This window comes from Ambystoma mexicanum, chromosome 3p (genome assembly GCF_040938575.1).
Source record: "Ambystoma mexicanum isolate Mex_15411 chromosome 3p, UKY_AmexF1_1, whole genome shotgun sequence".
Lineage (NCBI taxonomy): Eukaryota > Metazoa > Chordata > Amphibia > Caudata > Ambystomatidae > Ambystoma > Ambystoma mexicanum.
Window position 1 is genome coordinate 401307495 of NC_090925.1, and position 26516 is coordinate 401334010.

The 26516-nt window shown below is 42.0% G+C and overlaps 2 protein-coding genes across 2 annotated transcripts; one reads left to right on the top strand and one right to left on the bottom strand.

Moving 5' to 3' along the window:
• Positions 1–7259: 7259 nt before the first annotated feature.
• Positions 7260–13734, top strand: LOC138579903 (uncharacterized). Its single transcript, XM_069650131.1, has 3 exons — positions 7260–7470; positions 7666–8903; positions 13225–13734. Exons 1-3 carry the CDS (start codon positions 7311–7313, stop codon positions 13732–13734), a joined length of 1908 nt encoding a protein of 635 aa, XP_069506232.1. The 5' UTR covers positions 7260–7310.
• Positions 13735–15644: 1910 nt separating this feature from the next.
• Positions 15645–16949, bottom strand: LOC138579904 (uncharacterized protein F54H12.2-like). The gene has a single exon (XM_069650132.1). The coding sequence runs from the start codon at positions 16947–16949 to the stop codon at positions 15645–15647; it is 1305 nt and encodes a 434-aa protein (XP_069506233.1).
• Between the last annotated feature and the right edge of the window lie 9567 nt (positions 16950–26516).

The window sequence follows — 26516 nt, forward strand, 5'->3', positions numbered from 1 at the left end:
CCTCCCCTGGCACTTGCTTTTCTCACGTGTCCTTCCACCCTGACTGGCACTCCCCTGCACTTCTCTTTACTGCACTTGCATGATCTGAATGTGACAGGGCCTAGTAGGATCGTTTTTTGTTTTGTTCTCACTGTTCCCCCACTCGCTTGTCTTGTTGCGCCTCAAATTACTTTATGTATATGCACATTATAAATACCCAATAAATAAATAAAATCATTTGGATGCATCACCATAACCGATGATGTCACATCAGTTGATTATGAATTCCTCATGACTGTTATCTCTCATTCTGGGAGCTCCTATTGTTACTGTTGTTTGACAGGACTCCCCTTGACGCTTATTCAGCGAACTTTAGTTCTTCTTCCTGAAGACCTCATTAATCTTTTCTTGGAGCTCATACAGTAACTCTTTCAATAAACCTTTTTATGTGTCTGGGTACTAATACAGAACTCTCCTTTTTGTCCAAGGTTAGCATTTCCTGGAGGTGGTGAAACATGCAGAGATTAAGCCTGGTCTACATGTTTGCACACCTCAGGCCATTTCCATCAAATGTCCTCACATGGAGTGCTGCATGGTGTGGAAAATCTGCTGTCAAAGGTTCTTTGCAGTAAGTTCTTTTGGGTGACCAGCACCACTCTGGACCCTAATTATAAATCTGGGTGACTGACGCTACTTCTGGACCACCTTTTCTGGGTGACCCGCACCACTTCTGGGCCCGAATTATACACCCCCGTGACTCCCACTACTTCTGGACCATCACTTCTGGGTGACCCACGCCACATCTGGATACCACCATCATTTTCTCGTGGAGACCATGCCACTTTTGTACTGCCAATTATTACTTTTTTGCTGCTCTAAGCCACTTCCAGATCCTGAACAATTACTTGTAGGTGAAACATGTCACTTCTGGAACCTCACTGTCCTTCCCCCTATGACCAGTCCCTTACTTCCAGTCACCATTAACTTACAGCATATTCCCTTCCAGCTCACAGTGCCCTTTCCCGGTGCATCTGCATGGGTTAGAGTTCACTGCATTCTCTTTAACATGCCCAGTCCTTCAGCAATTGCAGGCTTCCCCTGTGCTGCTGTTGTTTTCTTCCATAATGGTCAGGTCTAGACATCATGACTGAAAGTCCATCCCTCGCAGGATGCCTTGCTGCTTCCCACATGCTCCCCTTTCCCTCCAAGCATCTCATTGTAACTTCTTTCTGAAACCTGCAACAAAACCCGTCGAAAGAGACCTGCTCCCTTCCTCTGTTCTTTTTTGTACTCATCTGCCCTTTCCTCGGCATCCCCCGCCACCTCCTTTATTGCCCCTTTACCCAGCTTCCAGCTGGTGAACCCTCACTCCCTCCTCTCCCTTGCCAAATTCCTCTTTTGTCATCTATTTTTTCTCATCATCTCCCTTGTTATGGCTGTCCCTTCCCTGCTCACTTGGCCCTCCCTATAACTCTCCATAAATAGGTTGATGCCAAGAAATGACTCTGGCTGAAGGGCCAATACTAAAGGTGTTATGTCGCTTTTAGCTCACCCTATGGATGACTAGGCCACACCTAATCACAGTTGCTGTGCAGGTACTAGGTCATGTGGCTTGAAACTGTTGGTGCCATTCTTTTTTATCATCCTTTTTCCCTACTTAAGCAGCCCTCCAGCAGTTGATAAGAAGTGAAAGTGGATCTAGGTCACATGGGCTAAGCCCCACCCACCGTTTTAGCCCTGCCTCCTCCTTTCTGCTGTTAACTCTTGGATCAAAGGCGTCTCTTGCCCAACTCTTCCTCTTCCACATAAAACATCCACATCCTCCAATACGCCAATGACACAGAGCTATACCTCAAGATCTGTTCCATCAAGGACATCCATAGGCTCAAACCCTTTTGCTGATCCAGTCTTGGATGTCCAGTGCATACTTGAACTCTGAGGGCCTCCCACCCGAGCTCAGCTCCTGCATCAGGTCCCTTAGGGTCCACATCAACAAATACCGCTCCTCCAAGACACGCATAGCTAAGAAAGCTCAGGCAGCTTGGTATCAGCTCTCCCTCATGGGGAAAGTCAAACCCCTCCTCCCTCTGGACAGCTTTAGATGCACCGTTCAAGCACTGGTCCTATCCCTCCTGGATGGGGGCAATGCACTCCTCGAAGGCCTCCCGTCGTCCTCCCTTGTGACCCTGAGAAGTATCCTAAATGCGGCTGCATGCCTAATCAAGGGTCTATGCAGATCCAACCACATCACCCCGGCCCTCATCGACCTTCACTTGCTCCCACTGCATGCTCAAATTACCTTCAAGTCTTGCCGCACCATTTATAAGGCAGTCACCCTCAAGTAGCCCGGCTACCTCACCGAAAAACGCAGCATCTCCGGCGGACAGCGCACCACCAGAAGCCAGGACACATGCAGACTTGAAATCGTCTTCTGCAAAAAAGGAAAGGACCAGCATGCAAGCCTTCTCTGCCTATACCTCAATACTATGGAAACTCCTCCCCATCAGCATCAGTCCTGCCCCCACGTTTCTAGAATTCAGAAAATAACTCAATACCCACCTCTTCAAGGAGTCGCTCCTCCTGAACACCTAGGCATCACATCGCCCCTCGCGCCAACTGAGTCCCTAAACGCCACCCTGGCCTCTGTGCTCCCCACCCCAGTTACAGCTGTACCCCTCCCCTCTGCCTCTCTGTATCCTACCCCACAATGTTTATCTGTTCTGTTGTTACCTCTGAAAAGTACTCCGTTATGCTTCTGTACTGTTGTATACCTCTGTAAAGCACTCCGTTGCTTCTGGAACCTAGGTCTGCGCTCAATAAATACCATATTAATAATAACAATAACAATAATAATAATAATAATAATAATAATAATAATAATAATAATAATAATAATAAGGGTACTCCAATTGCAGACACACAGAACCTGCTTGGATTTCTCCAACTCTGAGGCCGACCCACTCAGCCAGACATACTTTATTTATAAAAAGACAATTTAAAAAAATGTTTTCTCGCTCTGTTTTTGTTGTAGTGTATTATTTGAGTTTTGTTTGGTAATTGCCTGACCTTATTTCATGAACCCTGGAGTGGAGCTATGCTGGAGGGCATTTTCTTTGACACTTTTCGGACTTGCTTAGCCAGCTTCAAAGCAGAAAGTCAGGCCAGGAAGAACTTTGCAGGAGCCCAGCTTGATGCAAAATTAGCCCCTCTGGGAGCAAGAAGCAGCAGAGACAAGCCTTGGTTTATTCACAAGGCCAGATTTGAACATCAGACGGAGTTGGCTCTAAATCACAGAGAAGCAAAGCCCTACTCTGGTGTTAGATTTAAAACACACACACACACACACACACACACACACACACACACACACACGATCTCTCCCAATTTCCTAATCATTTCCAAGTTGGGAGAAATGCGCCTAGTTTGTTAGGGCAGAGTTACAAAAGGAAAACCTCATGCTGAAGTGCCTTTGTGTAGGCATTATGGGACCTCATGCACTACTGAGTGTATGGGATGCTGGGGGGGGGGTCGTTAAGCGCAAGTAGTGCTATAGTATACCTTTCATCAAACTCAAAAGGGGGCGTGGTTTGCATAATGTGACAGGTGGCCACGCCCCTTTACCCGGAAGCCCCGCCCTAACCGGATGTCCCGCCCCTTGTGGTGTCCATGGCAACGCATGTCCCGCCTTAGCGGATGTCCCTGTGCTGTAGTGACGTCATGTGTTGTGTTGAGGGGCGTGGTGGTGTAGGAAAGGGCGTTTCTGTGGGGTGATGTCGTGGGTGATGTAATATTTTGGGAGCTAGGCGTGGTCTAGCAGGTGTGGTGACATCACGGGAGTGTCCCTGAAGTTTCCCTAAGGTCTAACCTAACAGTGACGTCATGGCTTGTGTTTAGGGCGTGGTGGTGTAGGAAAGGGTGTTTCCCGTTGGTGATGTCGTGGATGAGGTAATATTTTGGGGGCTAGGCGTGGTCCAGCAGGGATGGTGACATCACGGGCGTGTCCCTGATTTTTTGTAAGGCCTAACCCAATAGTGATGTCATGGCTTGTGTTTAGGGCGTGGTGGTGTAGATAAGGGTGTTTCCCGTTGGTGATGTCGTGGATGAGGTAATATTTTGGGGGCTAGGCGTGTCCTAGCAGGGATGGTGACATCACGGGCGTGTCCCTGAAGTTTTTTCTATGGCCTAACCTAACAGTGATGTCATGGTTTGTATTTAGGGCGTGGTGGTGTAGATAAGGGTGTTTCCCGTTGGTGATGTCGTGGATGAGGTAATATTTTGGGGGCTAGGGGTGTCCTAGCAGGGATGGTGACATCACGGGCGTGTCTCTGAAGTTTTTTCTATGGCCTAACCTAACAGTGATGTCATGGCTTGTGTTTAGGGCGTGGTGGTGTAGATAAGGGTGTTTCCCGTTGGTGATGTCGTGGATGAGGTAATATTTTGGGGGCTAGGCGTGGTCCAGCAGGGCTGATGACATCCTTTTGGGGTCAAGGTCCAGGGTTTTGATGAGATGATGTAGGTATGAAGTTGTGATGTCAGGGGGGCAGGCCGGTGGGCGTTGTGGGTGATGTAGTTGTGGGTCCACCCTTAGGGGTGGAGTATGGTGTATATATACAGAAGGAGCTCTGGAGAGAGGTAGACGGCGCTCTTGGGGTTTGCGCTAGTATGCATGGTCTGACCCTATGATTAGGTGGGCTATGGATGTTTTTTAAATGATAAATATATTTATAAAACCTGTAAGTTTAGGTATATATATGTGTGTGTGTGTCTGTGTATGTTTGGGTGTGTGTGTGTGTGTGTGTGTGGCTGTGTGTGTGTGTGTGTGTGTGTGTGTGTGTGTGTGTGTGTGTGTGTGTGTGTGTGTGTGGTTGTGTGTGTGGCTGTGTGTGGCTGTGTGTTTGGTTGTGTGCGGCTGTGTGTTTGGGTGTGTGTGTGTGTGTGTGTGTGTGTGTGTGTGTGTGTGTGTGTGTGTGTGTGTGTGTGTGTTTACAAAATAACAAAAGATTAACAGTTATAAAAGTTGAGCTGTGTTGTGGTAAAATGTGGTGAAGAAAAAAAAAAAAAAAAAAAGCTTTGGTTTTTATGGATGAATCATCCAGGCAATGTAGAGTTAACTGGTGTTTTTAAAGAAGCTTTGTGACGCTGAGGGAACGATCAATATTTCGGTCGCACTCTGATGTGTAGCAATGGCTCATGTTTGTAAAAGAAGTCTTACTTTCGTTTTGTATGGAACATGGAATTTTAAGCCGTGTCATTGTATGTATTTGTAGAGTGTACGTGTACCATTTGGAAAAGGCCACGTCCGCAGATCTAAGAGGTTAGGGTCTTGTCTCTGACGATATACGTTTCTATGTAAATTGATATAAAGTGGGCTGACTAGCTAAACATTAAACAGTCTAGGTTATAAATATACCGGTAACAGGAAAGCTGCCTTTTCATTTACACTTTTGCGCCTGAAGTCATGGAGTTTGGAAACGAAGTAAGTGCATTTTTTTTTTTTTTTTTTTTTATCTTTAAAAATGATTTAAGGTGTATAATTATTGATTCCTTTTATTTAGAGATACGAAGCACCGTCCTTTTACGATGAATTTGACTGCCAAAAAATATTAGACAAGGGTATGTGTATTTTGTTTTATAAGTGTAGAATTACTGTTATACTTGGAAAAAGGTAAATTGTTTGAAAGAATTCTGTGAATAAAACAAAAGGCAATGTAAAAGTAGGAGGTTCTGCAGAACCAAAAGAATTGTATTTAGGTTTGTGTATGAGGCTAATAAAGCTATACTGTATGTTTTATTTATATTAGATACAGCTAAAGATGAGAACATAGGCGCTTTACAAGGTAATGTGGATGCTTAAAACCTGTTTGTTGTGTGCCGCTTTGTAAAGGATATATGTGTGGGTAATCTCTAATATTGATTAGTTAGACACGCGGTGGAGAGCGATGGACTTTGAGTTTTTGAAAGGTTTCAGGCATTCGTTGTTTTAGAATTGTGAATTTAAGAGTTTTAAATGTAGGGTGGATAGACAATTATTTGAGCCTATTCAAATAAAATATATTTTCTAGATATGAATGAAAAAAAAAAAAAAAAGAAAACAGCGGCCACATGATACTTTAGATAAAATAAAGATGTTTCAATGCTTATGGGACCCGTGCAAAGTAAAAAAAAAAGAAGCTGTATTTGACTAGCCAATCTATAATATTGATTTTTTTCTCTGACCAGGACACCATGGATAAATATTGAACAGCAGTGTATAAATGAACAGGGCCATCGTAACTTTTTAAATGGATCATTTGGGTTACAAGTTAATGGCTTTTATGTAAATTATGTTTTAAGTAAAAAAGTAATACACGCAGGAATTTTAACAGGGTTTGCTTATAAGTGGAGGGTGCAACCTTTAAACGGTATTTTCAGTTTGTATTTGGCTGTGGTGCGATTGTTACACTGTGTAAAGACACGTTGCGACTTATGTATTTAGACACGTGTGTTTATACTATTGATTTTTTCTCTGACCAGGACACCGTGGATAAATATTGAACAGCAGTGTATAAATGAACATGGTCATTGTAACTTTTTAAAATGGATCATTTGGGTTACAAGTTAATGGTTTTTATGAAAATTATGTTTTAAGTAAAAAAGTAACACACGCAGGAATTTTAACATGGTTTGCTTATAAGTGGAGGGTGCAACCTTTAAACAGAATTTTTTTAGTTTGTATTTGGTTATGGTGCGTTTGTTACACTGTGTGAAGACACGAGGCGGCTTATGTATTTAGACATGTGTGTTTTGTAAATGATATTTTAGAGTGTTTTTTTATTTGAACACCTGAAGTCTTAGGATATCAGGGTTCAAGGTATAATCACATATGAATTAAAAATGTATGCTTATGTATTAACATTATAGTAGACCGTGTTTATGGGAAAAAGGCTTCCCGAAAGAGGAAGCATGTAAATGCTGCAAATTCTAAACTTGTGGAAGACACACAGACGTGTACGGAAGGTAATCCAATTAATTTTATAGTGGTGTGTGTGTGTTTGTGTGTGTTTGGCTGCAGTATGTAAGGATTAATGTTATAATGTTTTTATGTAGATTTACAATTGTTGGGAAAAGCAGAACATGTTGAGGGTCAGCCGAAAAGAAAGCGTTTAGAGGTGGATACGCATGGTACGTGATTTATGTTTGCTTAGCAGCTTTAAGGCTTATGATAGTTTATTTTTTATTTTTTATGGGTTTTGTATCTTTAGAAGGAAACAATTAATAGGATTTATGAGCTTCTTTGGTTATAAGGAATCATACTTATGTTTTAGTTTTGTAAACATGTATCTGATTATGTTATGGTCAATTTTTTAGGGTCTAGTGTTGTGAAGAAGTCTAAAGGATTAGCACATGGTACCTCTGGATGGCAGGCCGCCGATCGTGTGAAAAAAACAGGCCAGACCTTAGAGCATTTTAAGGGGATTTTGAAAAGGACCTATTCAGGGGACAGCACGCAAGGTATGTTATTTATGCTTGCTAGCTTAAAAGATTAAAGGTTTATAAAGGTATCTAGGGGATATATTATTATAGGTGTTTATTTGATTTCATTGTTTTAAAAGGAAGCATGTATTAGGTTATAGGATGGTGTATGTTTATAAGGAATAGGCTTTTGCTTCGAGTTTGTAATGTTCTTTTAATTATGTTTATTTTTAGGGTCTAGTGTTGCGCTTACGCCCTTTGCGGTCCCACCAACGACTCGTGTGAAGAAAACAGGTCAGCCCTACACAGAACACTTTAGCACAACAAGGGAGGGGGGTTATCAGGAGTGTTTGGGGCTCCAAAAATGTTTAAAAAACTCTAAACTAAGTTTGAAAAAAGATGTACGGTTTAAAGGGGTTCAACCAGTTTTAAATATGACTAACTGTGAAGCTGTGGAAGATCAAAGTATTCAGGTAACTCCGGCTGATCCCCCTCAGGTCCGGTCTGTTAGATGTGATAAAAAAACAAGGTCTCGTGTAAAGGTTATACCACCTATAGACCCATCAGCTAATAGAGCGCCGCTGGAGAGAAGAGGTTGTGGCGATATTACCCCGTCTAATGTGTTTTCCTCTTTAAAGGTAGTAGCCCCTTTAGACCCAATACAGGCCGTCGTTAGGGCACGGTCTCCTGATTATGGATACTGTACACCGCCCCATACCTATTCACCCACAATCCCCAGCAGTGAGAGGTATGTTGATATTCCCCAAAATTTAGAACCAGCGTTGGAGGTACCAGGTGTACCAATAGCCCCTGATTCTGAAAATGTTATAATAATTATAGACTCCCCTATAAAAGACCCTCTTGGAGATTTTCCTGCTTTAGACCCAATACAGGATACCATTAGGCAACAGTCTCTGGATTGTGGAGATTATTCAATACCATATACGTGTTTACCTACAAGCCCCAACAGTGAGCAGGGTGCTGATATTTTCCAGAATTTGAAACAGGTCCCTTTGGTACCAGATATACCAACAGCTCGTGCTTCTGAACCTGTTATAATAATTATAGACTCACCTGTAAAAGAGCCTATTGTAAATCCACCTCTAAAAGAGCCTGTTGTAAATCCTCCTGTAAAAGAGCCTATTATAGTTAACTCAGACTCCCACATAAAATTAGCTTGTGAAGAATTTATATATGCCTCTGTTATTTGTAGGTTAAATGACCCCCCTAAGCCGTTAGATCTTTCAAGCACAGGGCCTAATGGTGTAAACAAACGGATGTGTGCAGTGAACAATTTTCAGAAGCTTGATAATAAACCGTTGTCTCCCCGACATACTTTTAAACATGTTAACACATCAGCCGCCCGGGTGACGGTTCCCTGTTATAAAAGGGGTGACACTGCTAAGCGATTATTTGATGTAGATGTATTAAATAGTGAAAAAGGAAAACATTTACCAGGTATACAGAAGAAAGTAAACTTAGGCTGCCAGAAGTATAGATTAAAGCAAAAGGGTACTAAAAAAGCTTTAATTGATACACGTCGAGGTGTTTGTAAGGCCAAACACCTTTTGTTTAAGATAAAATCTAAAACCAATGTACTGGCCCAAGACTATAAAAAGCAGTCTTTAAAAAATAAAGCTAGGGCTGTTCCAAATCAGTTGACAATCCCTATAACAGCATTAAGGACGGTGTTAGGTCCTGGGAAGTCCACAAATGGTATAGATGTAATGACATCCCCTAGCACCATAGGGTATGGTTTGGAAGATGTGCATACACCCCCTAAGCCTGTAGACATACCACAATTATCTGTAAAAGGTACAAAGGCCTTGCGTTTAAAATGGCTTCGCTCGAGGAGACAGAGGAAAATGTTTTTGAAACGCTTAAAAAAAGCAAAAGCTATCATTACCCGCCGTGCAAAGAAAGATTTAGATCTTCACTCTCCAGATACACCTGACACGTCTGATACAGAAACTGTTTTTTTACAGAGTTTGGGAACTTACCATCATGATATACCAAAATATAAAAGTGTTGAATACTATGAAGTTTTTCGTTTTATGAATCTAGATAGGATAACATCAACAGGTCACGCGCTATTACTGATAACAGAATCGGTTGAGAGGCTTGTTTCCCACATTTTGGAATCTGCTAGTCCTAATGACTTTGTCCAGATCCGTTTAGACAGTTCTACTTTAAATAGACCTCTTTTTACCAGACGAACCCACCGACAGGTGTTTGATGTTTTAGAGTTTTTAGAAAACATTGGCCGTTTGCTACAAAGTAAGGCTGAGCTTCTTGTAACGGAACCCTTAAGAATTGTAACTGTGGTTGTTAGATCTAGAGAGGGTGGCGTGTACAGGCCATTAAAGAAAACACTCTACAGTATGATTGTGGCTAAGAAGAAGCGTTGGCTTTTGGATTTTAACTATGGGGACTTAAATATATGTATGGCTGCTAGTATCATAGGTCTGCTGGAGCCTAGAACTGTTACTGACGGTTACATACAAAGAAAGGCTTTAGAGGTCCACCAGACTCTGGGTATACCCCCTGACGTCATGGTTGGTTTTAATGAAGTGTGTCTATTTGAAGATTACTTTGGGGTGCCGATCAAAATTTTGTATAATGAAGATCGGATTTGGAAATATTTTCCCCAGGGTGACACTTCTAATAAAAACACTGTCTACCTTTTACATCATGAAAAACACTATTACGGCATTTTAAACCTACAAGCTTTTCTAGGGGTAAAGAATTTATGTCCTTTTTGTTGTCATATATACAACAATCGAATGGCTCACAAATGTAGATTACATTGTCACATGTGTCAAAGAGATGGGTGTCTTGTGTTGGACGAATCAAAGTTTAAATGTCCCAAATGTAAAACTTTTGCCCGGTCTGAACAATGCCTTAAAAAACACATTGAGAAAGCAGCGCAGGGTTTAGCCCAATGTTATTTGAAAACAGACTGTGTTTCATGCGGTCGCTTTATAAATGTTAATCATGAATGCCGTGGTAAAATTTGCCCTAGATGTAAAATTGAAGTTGTTTCAATGGAGGACCATTTGTGTTACATGACCGTTCCAAAAGATGTGGCTAAAACTGAGGATTACATTGTGTTTGATATAGAGTGTATGCAAGAGACAGGCATACACGTCCCAAACTATGTTTATGCCAAACATTTGACGGGTGATAAGACGTGGTCCTTTTATGGTATAGACTGCATTAAGCGTTTTATTACTAATTTCTTGGATGAGAAATTTAGGGGGTATAGCTTTCTGGCACACAACAGTCAGGGGTATGATTCCTTCTTTTTGATACATGAAATGATTAAAGAACGAGTAGCAGTCAAACTGGTTATGAATGGTGCAAAGCTAAAACTTTTAGAGGTAATACCCTTTAAAATTAGGTTTATTGACAGCTTAAATTTTTTGCCTATGAAGTTAAGTAAGTTGCCTAAAGCTTTTGGATTTCCAGGGTCGAAAGGTTATTTTCCGCATTTTTTTAATACCCAGCAGAATCAAAACTATGTAGGTCCTATTCCTCCTGTGGAGTGCTATGGTTCAGAATTTATGATGTCTGAAGAAAAGGAGGCATTTCTAAAATGGTACTCAGAGGCCCGTAAAGATGTTTTTGATTTTAAGAGGGAGCTAAAAAGGTATTGTCACGAAGATGTTAATATTTTGAGAACAGCCTGTAACATTTTTAGAAACGGTATCATTGAGCTAACCCGAAAGGAGCACATTTTAAAACCCAATACTCCAGAGGAGTTAAAATATGTGACGTATGTTGATCCATTCACTTTTATCACGCTAGCTAGCATGTGTATGCATATATATAAACAACTGTTTCTTGAGCCTGAAACAATAGCTCTAGTGCCAATCGACTTGTATCATGGAAAACAAAAACGTTTTTCTACCCCTTCTATACAGTGGTTGATGTACTTGTCCCATCAAGATGGTATACCTATACAACATGCCCTGCGTGGAGGGGAAAAAAAGATTGGTCCCTATTTTTTAGATGGTTATGCGTGTCTAAATGGGGAGGAATTGGCCTACGAATTTAACGGTTGTTTTTTTCATGGGTGCCCCCGATGCTATAAGGAAAATGACTATAACACCATGATGGGCTGTACTAATGACCATTTACATAGAAGAACACTTTTAAAAAAGAATTTTCTTGAAAACAAGGGTTTGCGCGTTATTACACTTTGGGAACATGAATGGACAGATATGCTAAAAAATGATGAGGGGCTAAACATTTTTTTGAAACAAACAAATCTACCAGAACCCTTAGAACCCCGTGATGCTCTCTTTGGGGGAAGGACTAATGCTGTTAAACTTTACCACGCGATAGCTCCTGGTGAAAAGATACATTACTTTGACTACACCAGTCTCTACCCCTTTGTTAACAATTCAAAACCATACCCGCTAGGACACCCCCAAATTATCTATGAAGATTTTGGAGATGTTAAACAATATTTTGGACTGATTAAATGTCAGGTGTACCCCCCTAAAAAACTTTATTTCCCAGTGCTCCCTCAAAGAGTTTCTGGAAAACTAATGTTCCCACTTTGTATGACTTGTGCCACTACAAAACAAACTGAGAAATGCACACACAGTGACGAGGAACGCTCTATTACTGGTACCTGGTGTACTGTTGAGCTACAAGTGGCCTTACAGAAAGGATACAGGCTGGGTAGAATTTATGAAATATGGCACTTTGGGAAAGCTACAGTAGAGCTGTTCACAAAATACATTTGTCTTTTTCTTCGAGACAAACAGGAAGCGTCGGGTTACCCTGAAAGTTGCAAGGATGATGAATCCCGACAGCGGTATATAGACGAGTATTACAAACACCAAGGGATACGGTTAAGACCCGAGTTCATTGAAAACAATCCCTCTAGACGTCAGTTAGCTAAACTGTGTTTAAATTCCTTATGGGGTAAATTTGCACAAAGAACCAACCTTCCAAACACAACCATTATAACGGACCCCGAAGAGTTGACCGCTTATCTTTTTGACCTGGGCTATGACATTTTAAGCTTACAGTTTATAGATGAGGAAACAGCGTGTCTTTGCTGGAAGTATGCGAAAGAGTTCCCAACGTGCTCCAACAACATAAACATTTTTATTGCATGTTTTACAACAGCCCACGCCCGTTTGGAGCTTTATAAAGTCATGGATGCCCTCCAAGAGCGTTGTTTGTACCACGATACTGACTCTGTTATTTTTGTCAGCTCACCCGGTGACGAGGACCCACCCCTGGGTGATTATCTAGGTAATTTAACAAGCGAACTAGCTCCGGGAGAGCACATTGTAGAATTTGTTTCTGCAGGTCCTAAAACCTATTCTTATAGGACATCCAACAGCGTTGTCTGTATGAAAGTAAAGGGTATCACTTTAAATGTTAGCAATAGTATAAAAATTAATTTTGATAGTTTAAAGGAGCTGGTGCAAGAATACTCTTTAAACAACATAACGAAAAATATCACAGTTCATCAACCTTCAATAGTGCGTAAAAAGAAACAATGGGAGATTAGCAGTGAAACGCTGCAAAAAACCTTGAGGGTAGTATTTGATAAGCGTGTGCTTACTGCTAATTACAAAACATTACCCTATGGTTATTGAAAAGGGAACAACGTATACGATGGATACCCGGTTACAACACCCTTTTTCATGCGTGTTAGCGGGACCTTCTAGTTGTGGTAAAAGCTATTTTATGAAGCAGCTATTAGAAAACGCACCCTCTGTTATGAATACCATTCCTGAAAATGTTATTTGGTTTTTTTCTTGCTGGCAGCCCTTGTATAATGAATTGGCATCTAAAATACCACATCTGAAGTTTGTGGAGGGCTTACCAAATTCTTTGAATGACGACCACTTGCTACCACCAAATCTTGTTAATATGATTATTGTAGATGATCTTATGATGGAAGGAGGGCATAGCTCGGAAATCGAGAAAGCTTTTACACAATACTCACATCACAGGAACCTTAGCATTTGCTACATTGTTCAAAATTTATTCTACCGCGGAAAGGGCAACCGCTCCATAACATTAAACGCCAGCTATATAGTGTTGTTTAAAAACCCTAGAGATAAACATCAACTAACCGTCCTAGCGAGACAGATGTACCCGGGTAATACCCGTTTTTTTATGGAGGCTTTTGAAGACGCTACCTTAAAACCTTACGGTTACCTCTTGGTGGATCTAAAAACAAACACTTTAGAAGACTACAGATTGAGGACCGGTGTTTTCCCTCCTGATATACCCGTGGTTTACGTACAAAAGACGTCTAGAAAACCACAGTGAAAAACAATCTTTCCTCATTAGCGACGACGACCAGCTACCATGACGGCCCGTATACGTAGGAATTTTGCTCTTCTTAAAATGCTAGTAACAGCTCCACCCCAACAACGGAAGGCCATTTTGTGCTCAGCCTCTGATGATCTAGTATCAGCTATAGCAGAGATTGCCTTCAACACTATAAAAGGTAACGTTCCGTTATCCACCCAGCAACTAGGCGTTTTAAAAAAGAAAAAAACCCTCCTTAAAAAGCTGAGTAACAAGAGGTCGTCTATAAAAACCAAAAGAAAGCTTCTAAAACAATCTGGGGGTTTTATAGGGGCACTCCTAGGTTTGGCATTGCCTCTAATTACCAGGCTTTTAGGGGGTGGTTAATGGAGCATGCCCAAAAGATGTATTTGGTTGACAAACGTCAGTTGGAGGGTATAAGTACCCCGAAGCGGGAAGAAGCAGATATCCGAAAATCAGCCACTTTAAGGCTTGACTCTGAAATGCAAGAGGTTTTAAAGCGGCATGATTTATCAGACTATGATAAAGTGGGGCTCTATTCAACTATTCTACAAAAATACTTAACATACTTTAGACAGGTCGAAAATGAGAAAAATAAACTGATGTTGTACATGCCCCCCGAAGACCCTTCAATTAGCTCTAAGCCCTCCCTATCAACCTCTGCCCCGGATCCTATCGTAATGGAGGTTTTGGACACTATTAACCCCCGTTATCGGAAAAATGCAGAACTGTTGATGAACAAAATGGGAAGTGAAAAAAACGTGGCAACATGGAACAACAAGGGAGAATTTATCTATAAAGGAACAGTTGTTAAAGGATCAAATGTTCACGATTTAGTTCGCAGCATTACCAACCCTCAGGCTTTTGGAAGACACACAAAACCTCGAGGTTGGGACCTGTTTATGCAAGCAGCTGCCGATGTGAACCTGCCCGCAACTTTAATTGGAAATATGGGACATCGCGAACTGTTGGAAAATTTAAAAGACTCTGAGATCAAACCTTTAACAACAGCTATTGAATCATCTGAAATGTCAATAAAAAAAAGAAAAAAAAATAAAGCCAGTAAACGAGCCTCTTGGTTTAACGTGTAACCTCATTTTTTCTTTAACAAAATCTTTAACCGTTGTAAAATATGTATATACATGCATATCTTTTTTTTTTTTTTTTTTTTTTTTTTTTTTTACTATTATTACTTTTCCAGTCTGCAAAAAAAATAATAATAATTTCATTGCAATAAAAATATTATTCATACTTTCAAAGGCGTTATGTCTAATCATTTTGATCATGTCTAACATGTTTATATAATATTAAATAAATGAAAAAATAAGACAAAAAAGACTTTCAATTAAAAAGAAAATGTGTTTATTTATATGTGTACACAATTTAAGGTTTAGTAATAAGAGTACATTTTTGCCAACGATCAAAAACATTTACAGGGGATCTCCGAAAGCTGTTCTTATTCACAAAAGCAGTAACCATGACATCATTTTGCCGGAGGTCCAGTGAATAGGTGTGCATAACCCTTATCAGCGAGTGTTTCTCAGACATGTTAGATACAAAGTAACAGGAGTGCTGGCCACACGTGATGTCTTCAGGATGTTGCACAGGTGTTTTATTATAATGTATAACGGGTGCTATATCCTTCACATAGTCCAGGATAGCGCCTTTGTATATGGGGTGGCTTGGGAAACACCCCAGGCTGTCAAACACTGTTATTGTATCCTTGTTTATAAACATACCTATCCAATGGGTGCCTTCCTGATCATGGGGATCGGTGTTCGCCACAAGACTAATGGGTCGCTCATTACTTATGTCTCTTGGAAGGTTATCACATGAATACACACCCTTGAATGTTTTCTTAGCGTGTTTGTCTTTACTTAGAAAACGTTTGATCTGGTAAGTATCCATTACATGTCGTACAGGACTTGTCGTTGATTGTTGAGTTCCATAACCGAGTCAAATAGAGCCATAATAATTAGATTCACCGTGTTGGGTAAATTTGCAGCAAAGCGTACTTCTATGCGTAGATTACCATTTCTAATAAGATTATAATGGCCGGTTGATGTATTATCAGGTCTCAAATCAAAAGCTAAGAGAGTATAACCCCCATCATAATCGTCCCGGGGTATCACAAAACCTTTATCATGCAGATGTTTACCGCTGATGGAGACAAGTCCCAAATACTCCCTAATTGTATTTTTTTGTTGAAAACTGGGACTGTAGGCTTTAGAAGGTATAACGACCCCGTCTTTAAAAAGCGCTGCGTAGTTGATGTTGTAATGTTTAAAATTAAAAGGGTTGCTGGCGTAAGCCCCGGAAAAAGCTGTGTTGTCCACAAAACCAATGATGATTATTTTCGGTAACTGTCCAAGGAATAAGTTATCTTGACTGGCGACACGGCTACCCGCTGGAACACTGAAAATTTTCAAAGATGTCCGCTCCACCGGATATTTTAAGTTTGATACTTGTAGAGCATCAGCATGAGCTAATCTGACCGTGGGCGACACATTCACCCTTTTAATAAATAAACTAGCTGATACTATAATCAGCTTGTAGGCTTCAGCATCATCGCTGTTGAGGCAAAAAGCATCTTTATTTCTAGAAAGTTTAATTTTCAGATCAACGCCGTTTACCATTAGTTTCTCCTGGAAAAATAGATCGGAGTGTAAACGGCCTAGTAAATCAAAATTTCTGCTCCCTCTGGCATGTGTAGCTCTTTTTATAAAACCGGCATTAGCCCCATCTAGAGCATAATCCTCCATATGGCCTGCTGTGTCCTTATAGAAAAGCCCTGCTGTAAACTGAGTGTCCAAAGCGTCATTACTGTAGTTCAAAATGCTTTCTATATAGGCCCTGTACGCATACATGTTGTCGCTCTGTGTAATCAGCCGGTCGCCTAGCGTAATATCCACTTGATTAAAGAGGGTAGCCACAGGGTAAGCAATCGTAGCAACTTTAGCCGTTGCGGGTATAGCTGATCCATCAGCTTTTGTTATTTTACAAGTGAGGTAAAGTAACGTGTCATTTAAATCCAGATACATCTCTGTTGAGCCTGATATATAAAACTCTATAGGTGCTAGCGGAGATAGTGCAGCAAGGGGCGCCACTTCCATGAAAAAGCTGTTTTCAATGCTCGTTTGTGTCGGGGGTACAGCAAACAGATCGAGTTCAGATTTCACACATTCCCCCGACGCACAATGGATGAACGCCATCTTTTAGAAAATATTAATGCCGGGGCTGTTTTTTTTTTTCTTGACCGATCTGTTCTTGCGAGTTCTTTTTCTCTTCTGAGCCGTTTTTGTTGCTGATCCTAGTTTTTTATGCATTCCTGGAGGGCCCCATCTGTGTACTGATTTCCTTTTTCTTTTGTTTGTGTTGTTTTTCACATAAACCAGCCCAGAACCCTCTTGCGGTGGTTGGTTAAATCGATTTGCGATGGATGTTGTAGCCGTAGACACCACATCTTTAGCAATATTTGTGGCTGCTGTTTTCACATGTGGTTTGGCTAATTCAAACCCCTTTCGTAGAAACGGCATAGCCCTTCGAAAGAGGCTTCTAAAAATACTTCCGAAACCCGTACCATACATAACGGGTGCCCCTTGAAAGTAAGGTTGATTGCCATAACCAGCTTGTCGGCGGTAATAATCCCTATAAACGTACGGCTCCCCATAGTTTTTCATAAATACCATGTTTTTAATAGTCTTTTTCGCGCCTAGGACGTAGGTGTAGTTTCACTAGGACCTTCCCGTATTTAAATGACACCAACTCCCCCTGATCATCCCTTATCTGTATATTGATGGTGTCAAAATGACTCTTAGAAACCGGTATATAATCAGGTTTAATATATTGTATATTAACAATGCCATTATTTTCACCTTTCACCTGCGCTGTTCTCATTAGCGGGGCATACGAGTCACCGACCCTTTGATATTCTACTATATCACTGTAGATCATAAGACTGTAAAATCCCCCATCAATATCAGCACGTGTTTTGTCCAAATCTTTAGTACTTTTTACATGTTGAACGGTTCCCAAAACACGAAAAAGTTTGCCACTACATATAAACTCGGTGGTAAGATCCGTCGATTTTAGAAATACTTTTCTCTGCACCTTATCCAGAAACAATTGTATATCAGAATAGCGTTCAATGTTTGCGAGACTTTTATTGATAGCCTCCAACAAAACTTGTATACTGCTGTAAAATCCATGAGGAAAACTGGCGTGTAACAGCTCAATAGGACCTTCACGTTTGATGGTAAATTTGGCCTCTCTTCTAGACACAGTGTCCCAGGTATGGGGGTATTGAATCTCCATTAGACCCGCTTCCCACAATCCTTGTAAATCAACGGGTTTAGCCATTTTAACACAATAATTTGATATTTCATTGTTTGGGAATGTATCGTGAGAAGCGTTACTGGGTAAGGTGATATAAAATCCACTGCTTTCCATCTTCTCAGGGAGCGCCTTTGCTTTGTAGATCCTTTAGAGATGAAGCACTAACCCAACTGTTAAATTTCTCAGGCCACCCTGTCCATTTTACCAGACTTTGTTTTTTATTTCCTTTACCTTTACTCTGAAGAATTTTCTCAACCCTATAAAACCGTTGGGGCTCATTGGTGACCTTCTGTAACTCTTCGGTATAAAAATTACCGCTCACACCATCACCATCATAATCAACCAGCTGATAGATGTAAACCCCCTCTTTCACAGTTACTTTGGTCACTATAAATATTTCATCCGTAAATGATTGCTGATACCCCTTTGTAAAGACACCTTTAAGCTTAGAAACTCGGACATGGTCCCCCACGCGCAAGGATGGTTTCTTGACCTTCTTCGTTACCATGTCAGCGTACAAGTTTTTCCAAACAGTTAAAGAATTTTCAGACGTTACAGAATTTGGAGTCATTTTTATAGAGCGATGATAGCTATGGTTGTACGCCTCTATGAAACGTTGTAATACATCCACATAACGATGTGTATTCTTTGCTGTAAAATATCGCCAAATCTTAGATTTTAAGGTTCTATTAAAGCGCTCAACAACAGCCGCCTTAACTTCGTTATACGTTACAAAATGATACACTTTATGTTGTTTTAAAAGATTTTGGAAGGGTCTATTTAAAAACTCCTTACCAGCATCTGTTTGTAATTTTACAGGCACCCGGCCTTTGCTAAAAACATGTTTAAAAGCTGCCGTCACTCTTGATCCAGTCTTATCCTTCAAAACTTCGGCAAAGGCGTATTTTGATAAAATATCAATAATCGTCAAGATGTACTGCGCCCCGTCGTTCTGCTTCCCATAGGTCCGCATATCCACAATATCACCCTGCCATTGTTCGTCTATTTGGGAAACCACTGTTCTTCTTCTGTTAAAACGTTTTCTAGCATTTTTATGAAGACTATATGCCTCTTCACCAGATAACCATTCCTTAACAGCTCCGCGTGAGATAGGCTTCTTGTCCTGTTGTAATTTTTTATAAAGAGCATCAACACCCCCATAACTGCCAACACCGCTTTCATCATAATAGCTTTCATGCATGCTTCAATAATAGATGTTCACCGCTGAAACACTTCAAAAAATAAACAAAGGCATAATGGTTGAAAGATGATTTTATTACAACTCTTATACATATAGCGTCTGGCACAACGTGACCCTTTTTGATATTTTTTCTGCAGCCTTATAAATAGCATTATACAAAACTCCCCGTTCCCCCCGCATATAACTCTGTATACATAGAACACTTGAGGCATTTAAAAGTTCATACAATTCGCGGTCCTGTAAAACGTATCCTTTAATGCTAAAGTAATGTTCATACAATTGCTCCAACAGCTGCTGTAACACCTCTCTAGGGTGTAAATATAAAGAACCCACATCATATTTGTACAAATGCCAGTATTCATCCAATACCGGGAGCCATGTGTTGGTACATATGTTACCTATACACATCAAACTTTTACAAATTGGCTCTGGTCGGGGGGTAGGTATCTGTAGATATTTCAGGGTATCTGGGGCAATTTCCGATATCCGCTCTTTCAGCATAGCGTATAACAGTTTTTCCACACATACACGGCCCGGTTTCAGTTTACGATCCACACGCCTTGCTGGCCCTTCAGAAATCTTATCCTAGAAACAAATATACACATATAAGAAACAAAACTCTCTTTATTTCTCCTCTCTCTTTAAAACAGTTTACGGCGTGCTACACAAGGTTTCAGGGGATTCCCAAAAGTGTATACGTCACAAAAATCTTTATCCATTAAACGGGCTACCCTGTTTCTAAAACGCACAGGACCAGCCATGTGTAAAGATCTCAATTTTTTCTCGGGATTGCGGCAATGGTATATCTCTATCCATGTTTTAGATAGAACACTCTCCATACTAGCATGTACACGCATGCCCATGCCTTTATATACAGCTTTAAGCAGCTGAAAACCTTTATATGAATTCAACAGAAAACATATCCGACGTATTGCTCTAGCGTGATAATTCCGAAGTAAACAGTCATGAGCATCCTGTTGCGGGTCATCGCTTTTATGTCCATAACACCAACGGTAATAATCACGCTTCAAACACACTTTCACTACACAGGCCGCAAAAGCCTGAACAGTTGAAGTTTCCAAAAAAGTCATAGCTTCCTCTTCTTCTTCATCAGAACTTTCAAAGCGCTTTAAACAAACACACTTCTTACACATATTGCGGGCTTGTGTTGCTGGACTTTCGATCATTTTTGAACAGCACACACAGTAAAAATTGACGGTATTAAATGAAGACCGCTGACTTTCAGTACCGTCAACTTTATCTGCCGTTTTCTGCAATTCAAAAAAGAAAGAAATGTAACTCTTCAATACATATATATATATATTTTTTTTTTTTAACACATAGTTCACACACACACACACACCCCTTTTCCTACATACCAATTTACACAAAACAGGTCCCTCCGCCTCCGCCTCCATAGCAACAGCGGCATTCATAGACAAACCGGCCTCCACAGCATCTGCTGTCTCCATAAACAGCCGATCTTCATCAGCGCTTGTTTCCAACTCCGGGGTCATGGCTACATCTGGAAACAGCTCGTCCAAAACCCCCAGATCCGCATACAAAGGCTCTTCAGAAGTCTTCATAGCTTCGTCCATAGCCTTCAGGTCGGCCTCTGTATAGTCTGCATCCATTATACCAGCCTCTACACCATCAGCATCTTTAAATGGATAAGAATCAGGAGGTGTCATATCACCCAGATTCATTAAAAAAATGCCTTGGCTCAACTCATCCTCATACGCCATTCCACTATAAGTGGGACCTTGCGATTCCTCATCAGCTACAGCAATTATTGTTGTCGGACTTCTAGGACTATCAGCCTTTTCAGCGGTGTTGCTGACGTCTTCCCCTCCTGTATTCTTAGAGTAGTAGCTGTAACGCTTCATGATTCAGGGGTATTGTAAGCGTTATGAAAATAGTACAGTCAGACTCCAAGAGCGCCGTCTACCTCTCTCCAGAGCTCCTTCTGTATATATACACCATACTCCACCCCTAGGGGTGGACCCACAACTACATCACCCACAACGCCCACCGGCCTGCCCCCCTGACATCACAACTTCATACCTACATCATCTCATCAAAACCCTGGACCTTGACCCCAAAAGGATGTCATCAGCCCTGCTGGACCACGCCTAGCCCCCAAAATATTACCTCATCCACGACATCACCAACGGGAAACACCCTTATCTACACCACCACGCCCTAAACACAAGCCATGACATCACTGTTAGGTTAGGCCATAGAAAAAACTTCAGAGACACGCCCGTGATGTCACCATCCCTGCTAGGACACCCCTAGCCCCCAAAATATTACCTCATCCACGACATCACCAACGGGAAACACCCTTATCTACACCACCACGCCCTAAATACAAACCATGACATCACTGTTAGGTTAGGCCATAGAAAAAACTTCAGGGACACGCCCGTGATGTCACCATCCCTGCTAGGACACGCCTAGCCCCCAAAATATTACCTCATCCACGACATCACCAACGGGAAACACCCTTATCTACACCACCACGCCCTAAACACAAGCCATGACATCACTATTGGGTTAGGCCTTACAAAAAATCAGGGACACGCCCGTGATGTCACCATCCCTGCTGGACCACGCCTAGCCCCCAAAATATTACCTCATCCACGACATCACCAACGGGAAACACCCTTTCCTACACCACCACGCCCTAAACACAAGCCATGACGTCACTGTTAGGTTAGACCTTAGGGAAACTTCAGGGACACTCCCGTGATGTCACCACACCTGCTAGACCACGCCTAGCTCCCAAAATATTACATCACCCACGACATCACCCCACAGAAACGCCCTTTCCTACACCACCACGCCCCTCAACACAACACATGACGTCACTACAGCACAGGGACATCCGCTAAGGCGGGACATGCGTTGCCATGGACACCACAAGGGGCGGGACATCCGGTTAGGGCGGGGCTTCCGGGTAAAGGGGCGTGGCCACCTGTCACATTATGCAAACCACGCCCCCTTTTGAGTTTGATGAAAGGTATACTATAGCACTACTAGCGCACCTCTGAAAGCACCCCTTCTTCAGAAAGGGATGCACTCCCCCTAAAACGCGTACTACCATTCCTAACCAACCTTCTGACCGGCCAGATGCAAGAGAAAGTGCAGTGCATGGGGCTTTTCAGAGTACAGCCGATATTCCAGTGCCCGAAATAAAAATGACCTTGCTCATCATTTAGGGGTCGCCCGAGGTCGCAACTGAGACCTCTGTGGTCTCCCTGGCAACCGCTGTGGTCTCCCTTGCGACCTCTAAAAAAAAATAAAAAAATAAAAAATGTGTTTTTTTTTTTTTGCTAATGCACGCTTCTGGGCTGTGGCCAGTACCATGTGGCTCTTTTAAAAACAGGGGGTTCCACAAGTCTAACACTTTCAGCACAAACCCTAAATAAGAAAGAATAGGAATACCAAATAATGTGTCTTTCTGGAATTCTATACACTAATTGCTAGATTCATTAAAGGTTTATTTCACGCACACTTCAGGGGGTGAGTTACTGATTTAGTCTGTTCTTAAACGCCTCAACTCAGCCTTTCATCCTTTTGAGGTTGATAAATGAGTACCAATACAGGTTGTTGGGTGATGTTGGGTGTATATTTTTTCTGTATAAAGCGCATAAGCGTGAGTGCTATATAATAACACATCATTATAATTTGGGCACGGACGTCTGCTTGCATTCACAGTCATTTGGTAGTAAGGGCCTATACACACCGATCTTAACGATACATATGGTGATCCATTCTTGTATGAAATGTACATCACATTATAGTGATATCGTACCATATTTTTCGTAGTGTACAAAGCTATGTCAACGGGTGAAAAGTCGTGTTCCTCGCGACATCACTTCGGGGTGGGGTCAAATGACATCACTTCCTGTGATGTCATCAGGGATCAAGGGTCGTGTGATGTCACTTGTGCTACCCCTGGCATTTTGGTGAAATGACGTCCCTGAGTGTGTCCATTGCTTTTGGACATGTCCATCACTGAAACAGTGAAGAAAATGTAAAACAAGCACTGTTAGTGACTCTCTGTTTAAGGCCAATCACTTACAAAATACATCCAGAGACCACAGGCTCGAAGAGTGTTGCCCACCCACGCGCGGTCACGGGTGCAGTTGTGCCATGCACATCTAGTTATCAGGAGCATTAGATAAGCACCAGAGGTTGGCCTGCACGAGGTTTATGCTCATAACGTGGTGCTACTTCTTCCTGCAGGGGTGCTCTGTCAACAGAGGATTGGTTTATCGGTTTGCATATACTGTTGGTCACAAGATGTGACAAGCAGCTCGTTTGCACACCCTGAAACCAGCGGGTTACAAGAATCTCGTCATAGTTGTAATTATGTATTTATTTGTTTATTTCTTTATTTAGACTTATATGGCTCACTACCATGGGCTCATGGTGTCAGAAAGACTATGGTAACATTTACACAGGCTCTACTTCGTGTTCCATTCCAAAGGAAAGGAGTCACATGCAGAGTCCGAATTAAAATAACTAAATCCCATGGATTCATATGGCTATGTAGTGTCTTCTGTTTTCTCCCAACAGGAGATGTTCTGCATCTGAATTAGCTTTTTGTTTAAGTTCTATTGTTTCCAAACAACAACTTGATTGTGCTACCCTTTGATGGCCAAGTAGATCTGAAAAGAAGGTACTTTAAAGCATAACAAGCCAGTAACATTTCTAAAGACTTGAAAAGAGCTGAGAGGTTTTGGTGGGTCTTTTCCAAGTCTTGATTTGGAAACTTGGGGTTAAATGGTGTATCTCGCTATTCAGCACTTCTCCTTTTTCTTGTGAGTCTTATTGCAATATACTGGGTGCAAAACGTATGTACTCAAGACCTACTTTGATTGTGGGTATTCAGGTGAAGCAGGTAGAGCCGTGTGCACGGGTTATGTGGTTGGACAGGAAAGCAAAAGGGTGATGTTGGAGCACCTCAACTGCCCTGATCACATTAATCCACACCCAAGGTGCAATAACTGTGGTCCTTTTCACCATTGCACACATTTCAGGGGGATAACCCTCTTCTAGCTACCTTGACATTCTCCCCCCGTCCTTCTCATCTGGGGCTCTACTCATCACAGGCCTTCGGCCTGCCGGCGTTCCCGGTCAGTCTACCATTCCAGCTGTGGCTCCTCCTTGGCCTGTGTCCTCTAACCCCCTCTTTCCTTCTACTCAGGCTGTGGTTACTCCTTGCTTGGACTTACTCTCATATTACTCCTATGGACATATTCGTATTGCTCTCCTTTGTCTCTGTCAGATTTTTTCTCTTCCTCATCTTACCCCCACAACTATGCCTGCCACTTTTCTTGATCACATTTCTCCTCATCCCTTGTTTCCTTCAAATCATACTCGGGATACCTCAAATCTTTCCTTTCCATTGTCTGCTAATGTATCTCTCCATTGTTATTTTTCTATCTCACTTCCCATGCGAAACACTTGTTCTGTTTGCAATAAGACTCATTCTGTTCTAGATCTCTTTTTCGGTCTCAATTTCCAATTTCTTGTTGTTACTGAGACATGGTTGTCTCCTCTTAATACTGTCTCAGTTGCTGCTCTATCTACTGCTCTCTCCTGTTTCTCTCAGTCTCCTCATGTCACAAGCAAATGAGCCAGGACAGGCACCTTGTTTCATTCTTCACGGACTCATTTCGTCAGTGTTCTGATCTACCACTTTTCCCTCATTTGAGCCTCACTTTTGCCCTTACAAATCTCCCCACCTTTTTTTTAAAAAAACAATTTATTTTATTCGGTTGCAAACATGGGGTTAGATGTACAGCATTTTTGTATGTAACATTTTTCAGGAACAAGATTGGGTAATTTATGCAAGATTGTTCCCTTTTTTCCCTTCCACAGGAATTCACTGCCCTTCCGCTAGGATTCTTTTGGCCCATAGTTCTTATAGGTTGAGGAGAGTTCTGGGAGATATCTTCAGGGGACATCCCTCAGGATAAGTCTTGGTAGCCATGAAAGTTAATGCTGGGTAGGAACGGCCATAGTCCAACAGTGGGGCCCATAGATCTGTGAACCTGTGTAGTAGCCCCTCTTTTGCCACTATGAGCTTCTCCGCTACTAGGATGTCCCATATTTTGATCCACCATAATGCAATCAATGGCCCCTCTGGAGTTTTCCAGGGGTGAGCAATTGTGATCCGTCCTGCCAGAAGTAATTGGGTAATGCGTTTTGCGGTCGCCCCCGTTTTTGGATACACCTTCTGAATTGGGGAACCTAGGAGAATCACCTCTGGTTCTTTCGGGAGGTTAGTGGACATGTTGGCTTCAGTTGTAGAAAGGACTTTATCCCAGAAGGCCTGGACGATGGGACAGTCCCACCACATATTCAGGAAGGTGCCTTGCGCTCCACACTTTCGCCAGCAGTTCGGGTTCAATGAATTCTGGATGTGGTGGAGGCGCTCTTGGGGGTAGTACCATCGGAGGAGTATTTTAAGGCGCATTCTCTGTTGTGATACACATCAATGAGCAGTAACTTCTCGTCCAGATGTCCACCCAAGAGTTATCCTCGATTGAGTGTCTCAAGTCTGTTTCCCATTGTGTCATGTATGCGGGGTGATGAGGTAAGATGCCAACTGGCAGCAATCTGTACAGTTTGGATGTATTCCCTCTCGTTGGATCTCCCTACAGGGTAAGTTCGATGGATATAAGGTATCGTGTTGCTCTTTGTCTCACTAGGGGGTGGGTGTATCAGTGGCAGAGTTGGATGTAGGAGAATCTGTTTGTCTCGGTCAGTTTAAAGGTTACTTTGTGCTCTCAAACGTGCATAGTTGCCCATTTTCAGACATTTCTATTAGGGTTTGCAGCCGGCCCTTCACCCAATTCTTGAAGTTTGTGGGATGAATTCCAGGGGTGAAGGTTGGGTTGTGAAAGAAAGGAGTATTTGGGCCCAGGCCCTTGGGGATGGCTTTGGATTTCATTGCCCAATCCCATATTTGTAGTGTGCATTTTGTGGAGGAGAGGATACCCAGCCAGAACTTTTGCGCTGAGGGGCAGACATACGGGAGGAAACCGAGAGGTAGTGGTAACCTAGAGTGTAGGATTTCTACCCACATTGGTAGGTCAGATGGGGAGAGTCATGCCGGGAATCGCGCCAACAGTGAGGCCACGTAATATTTGCGTAGGTTCTGGACCCCCAGTCCTCCCAAGCGAGCGTTGGCCATCATAACCTTTTTAGGAATCCTGGCCCTTTTACC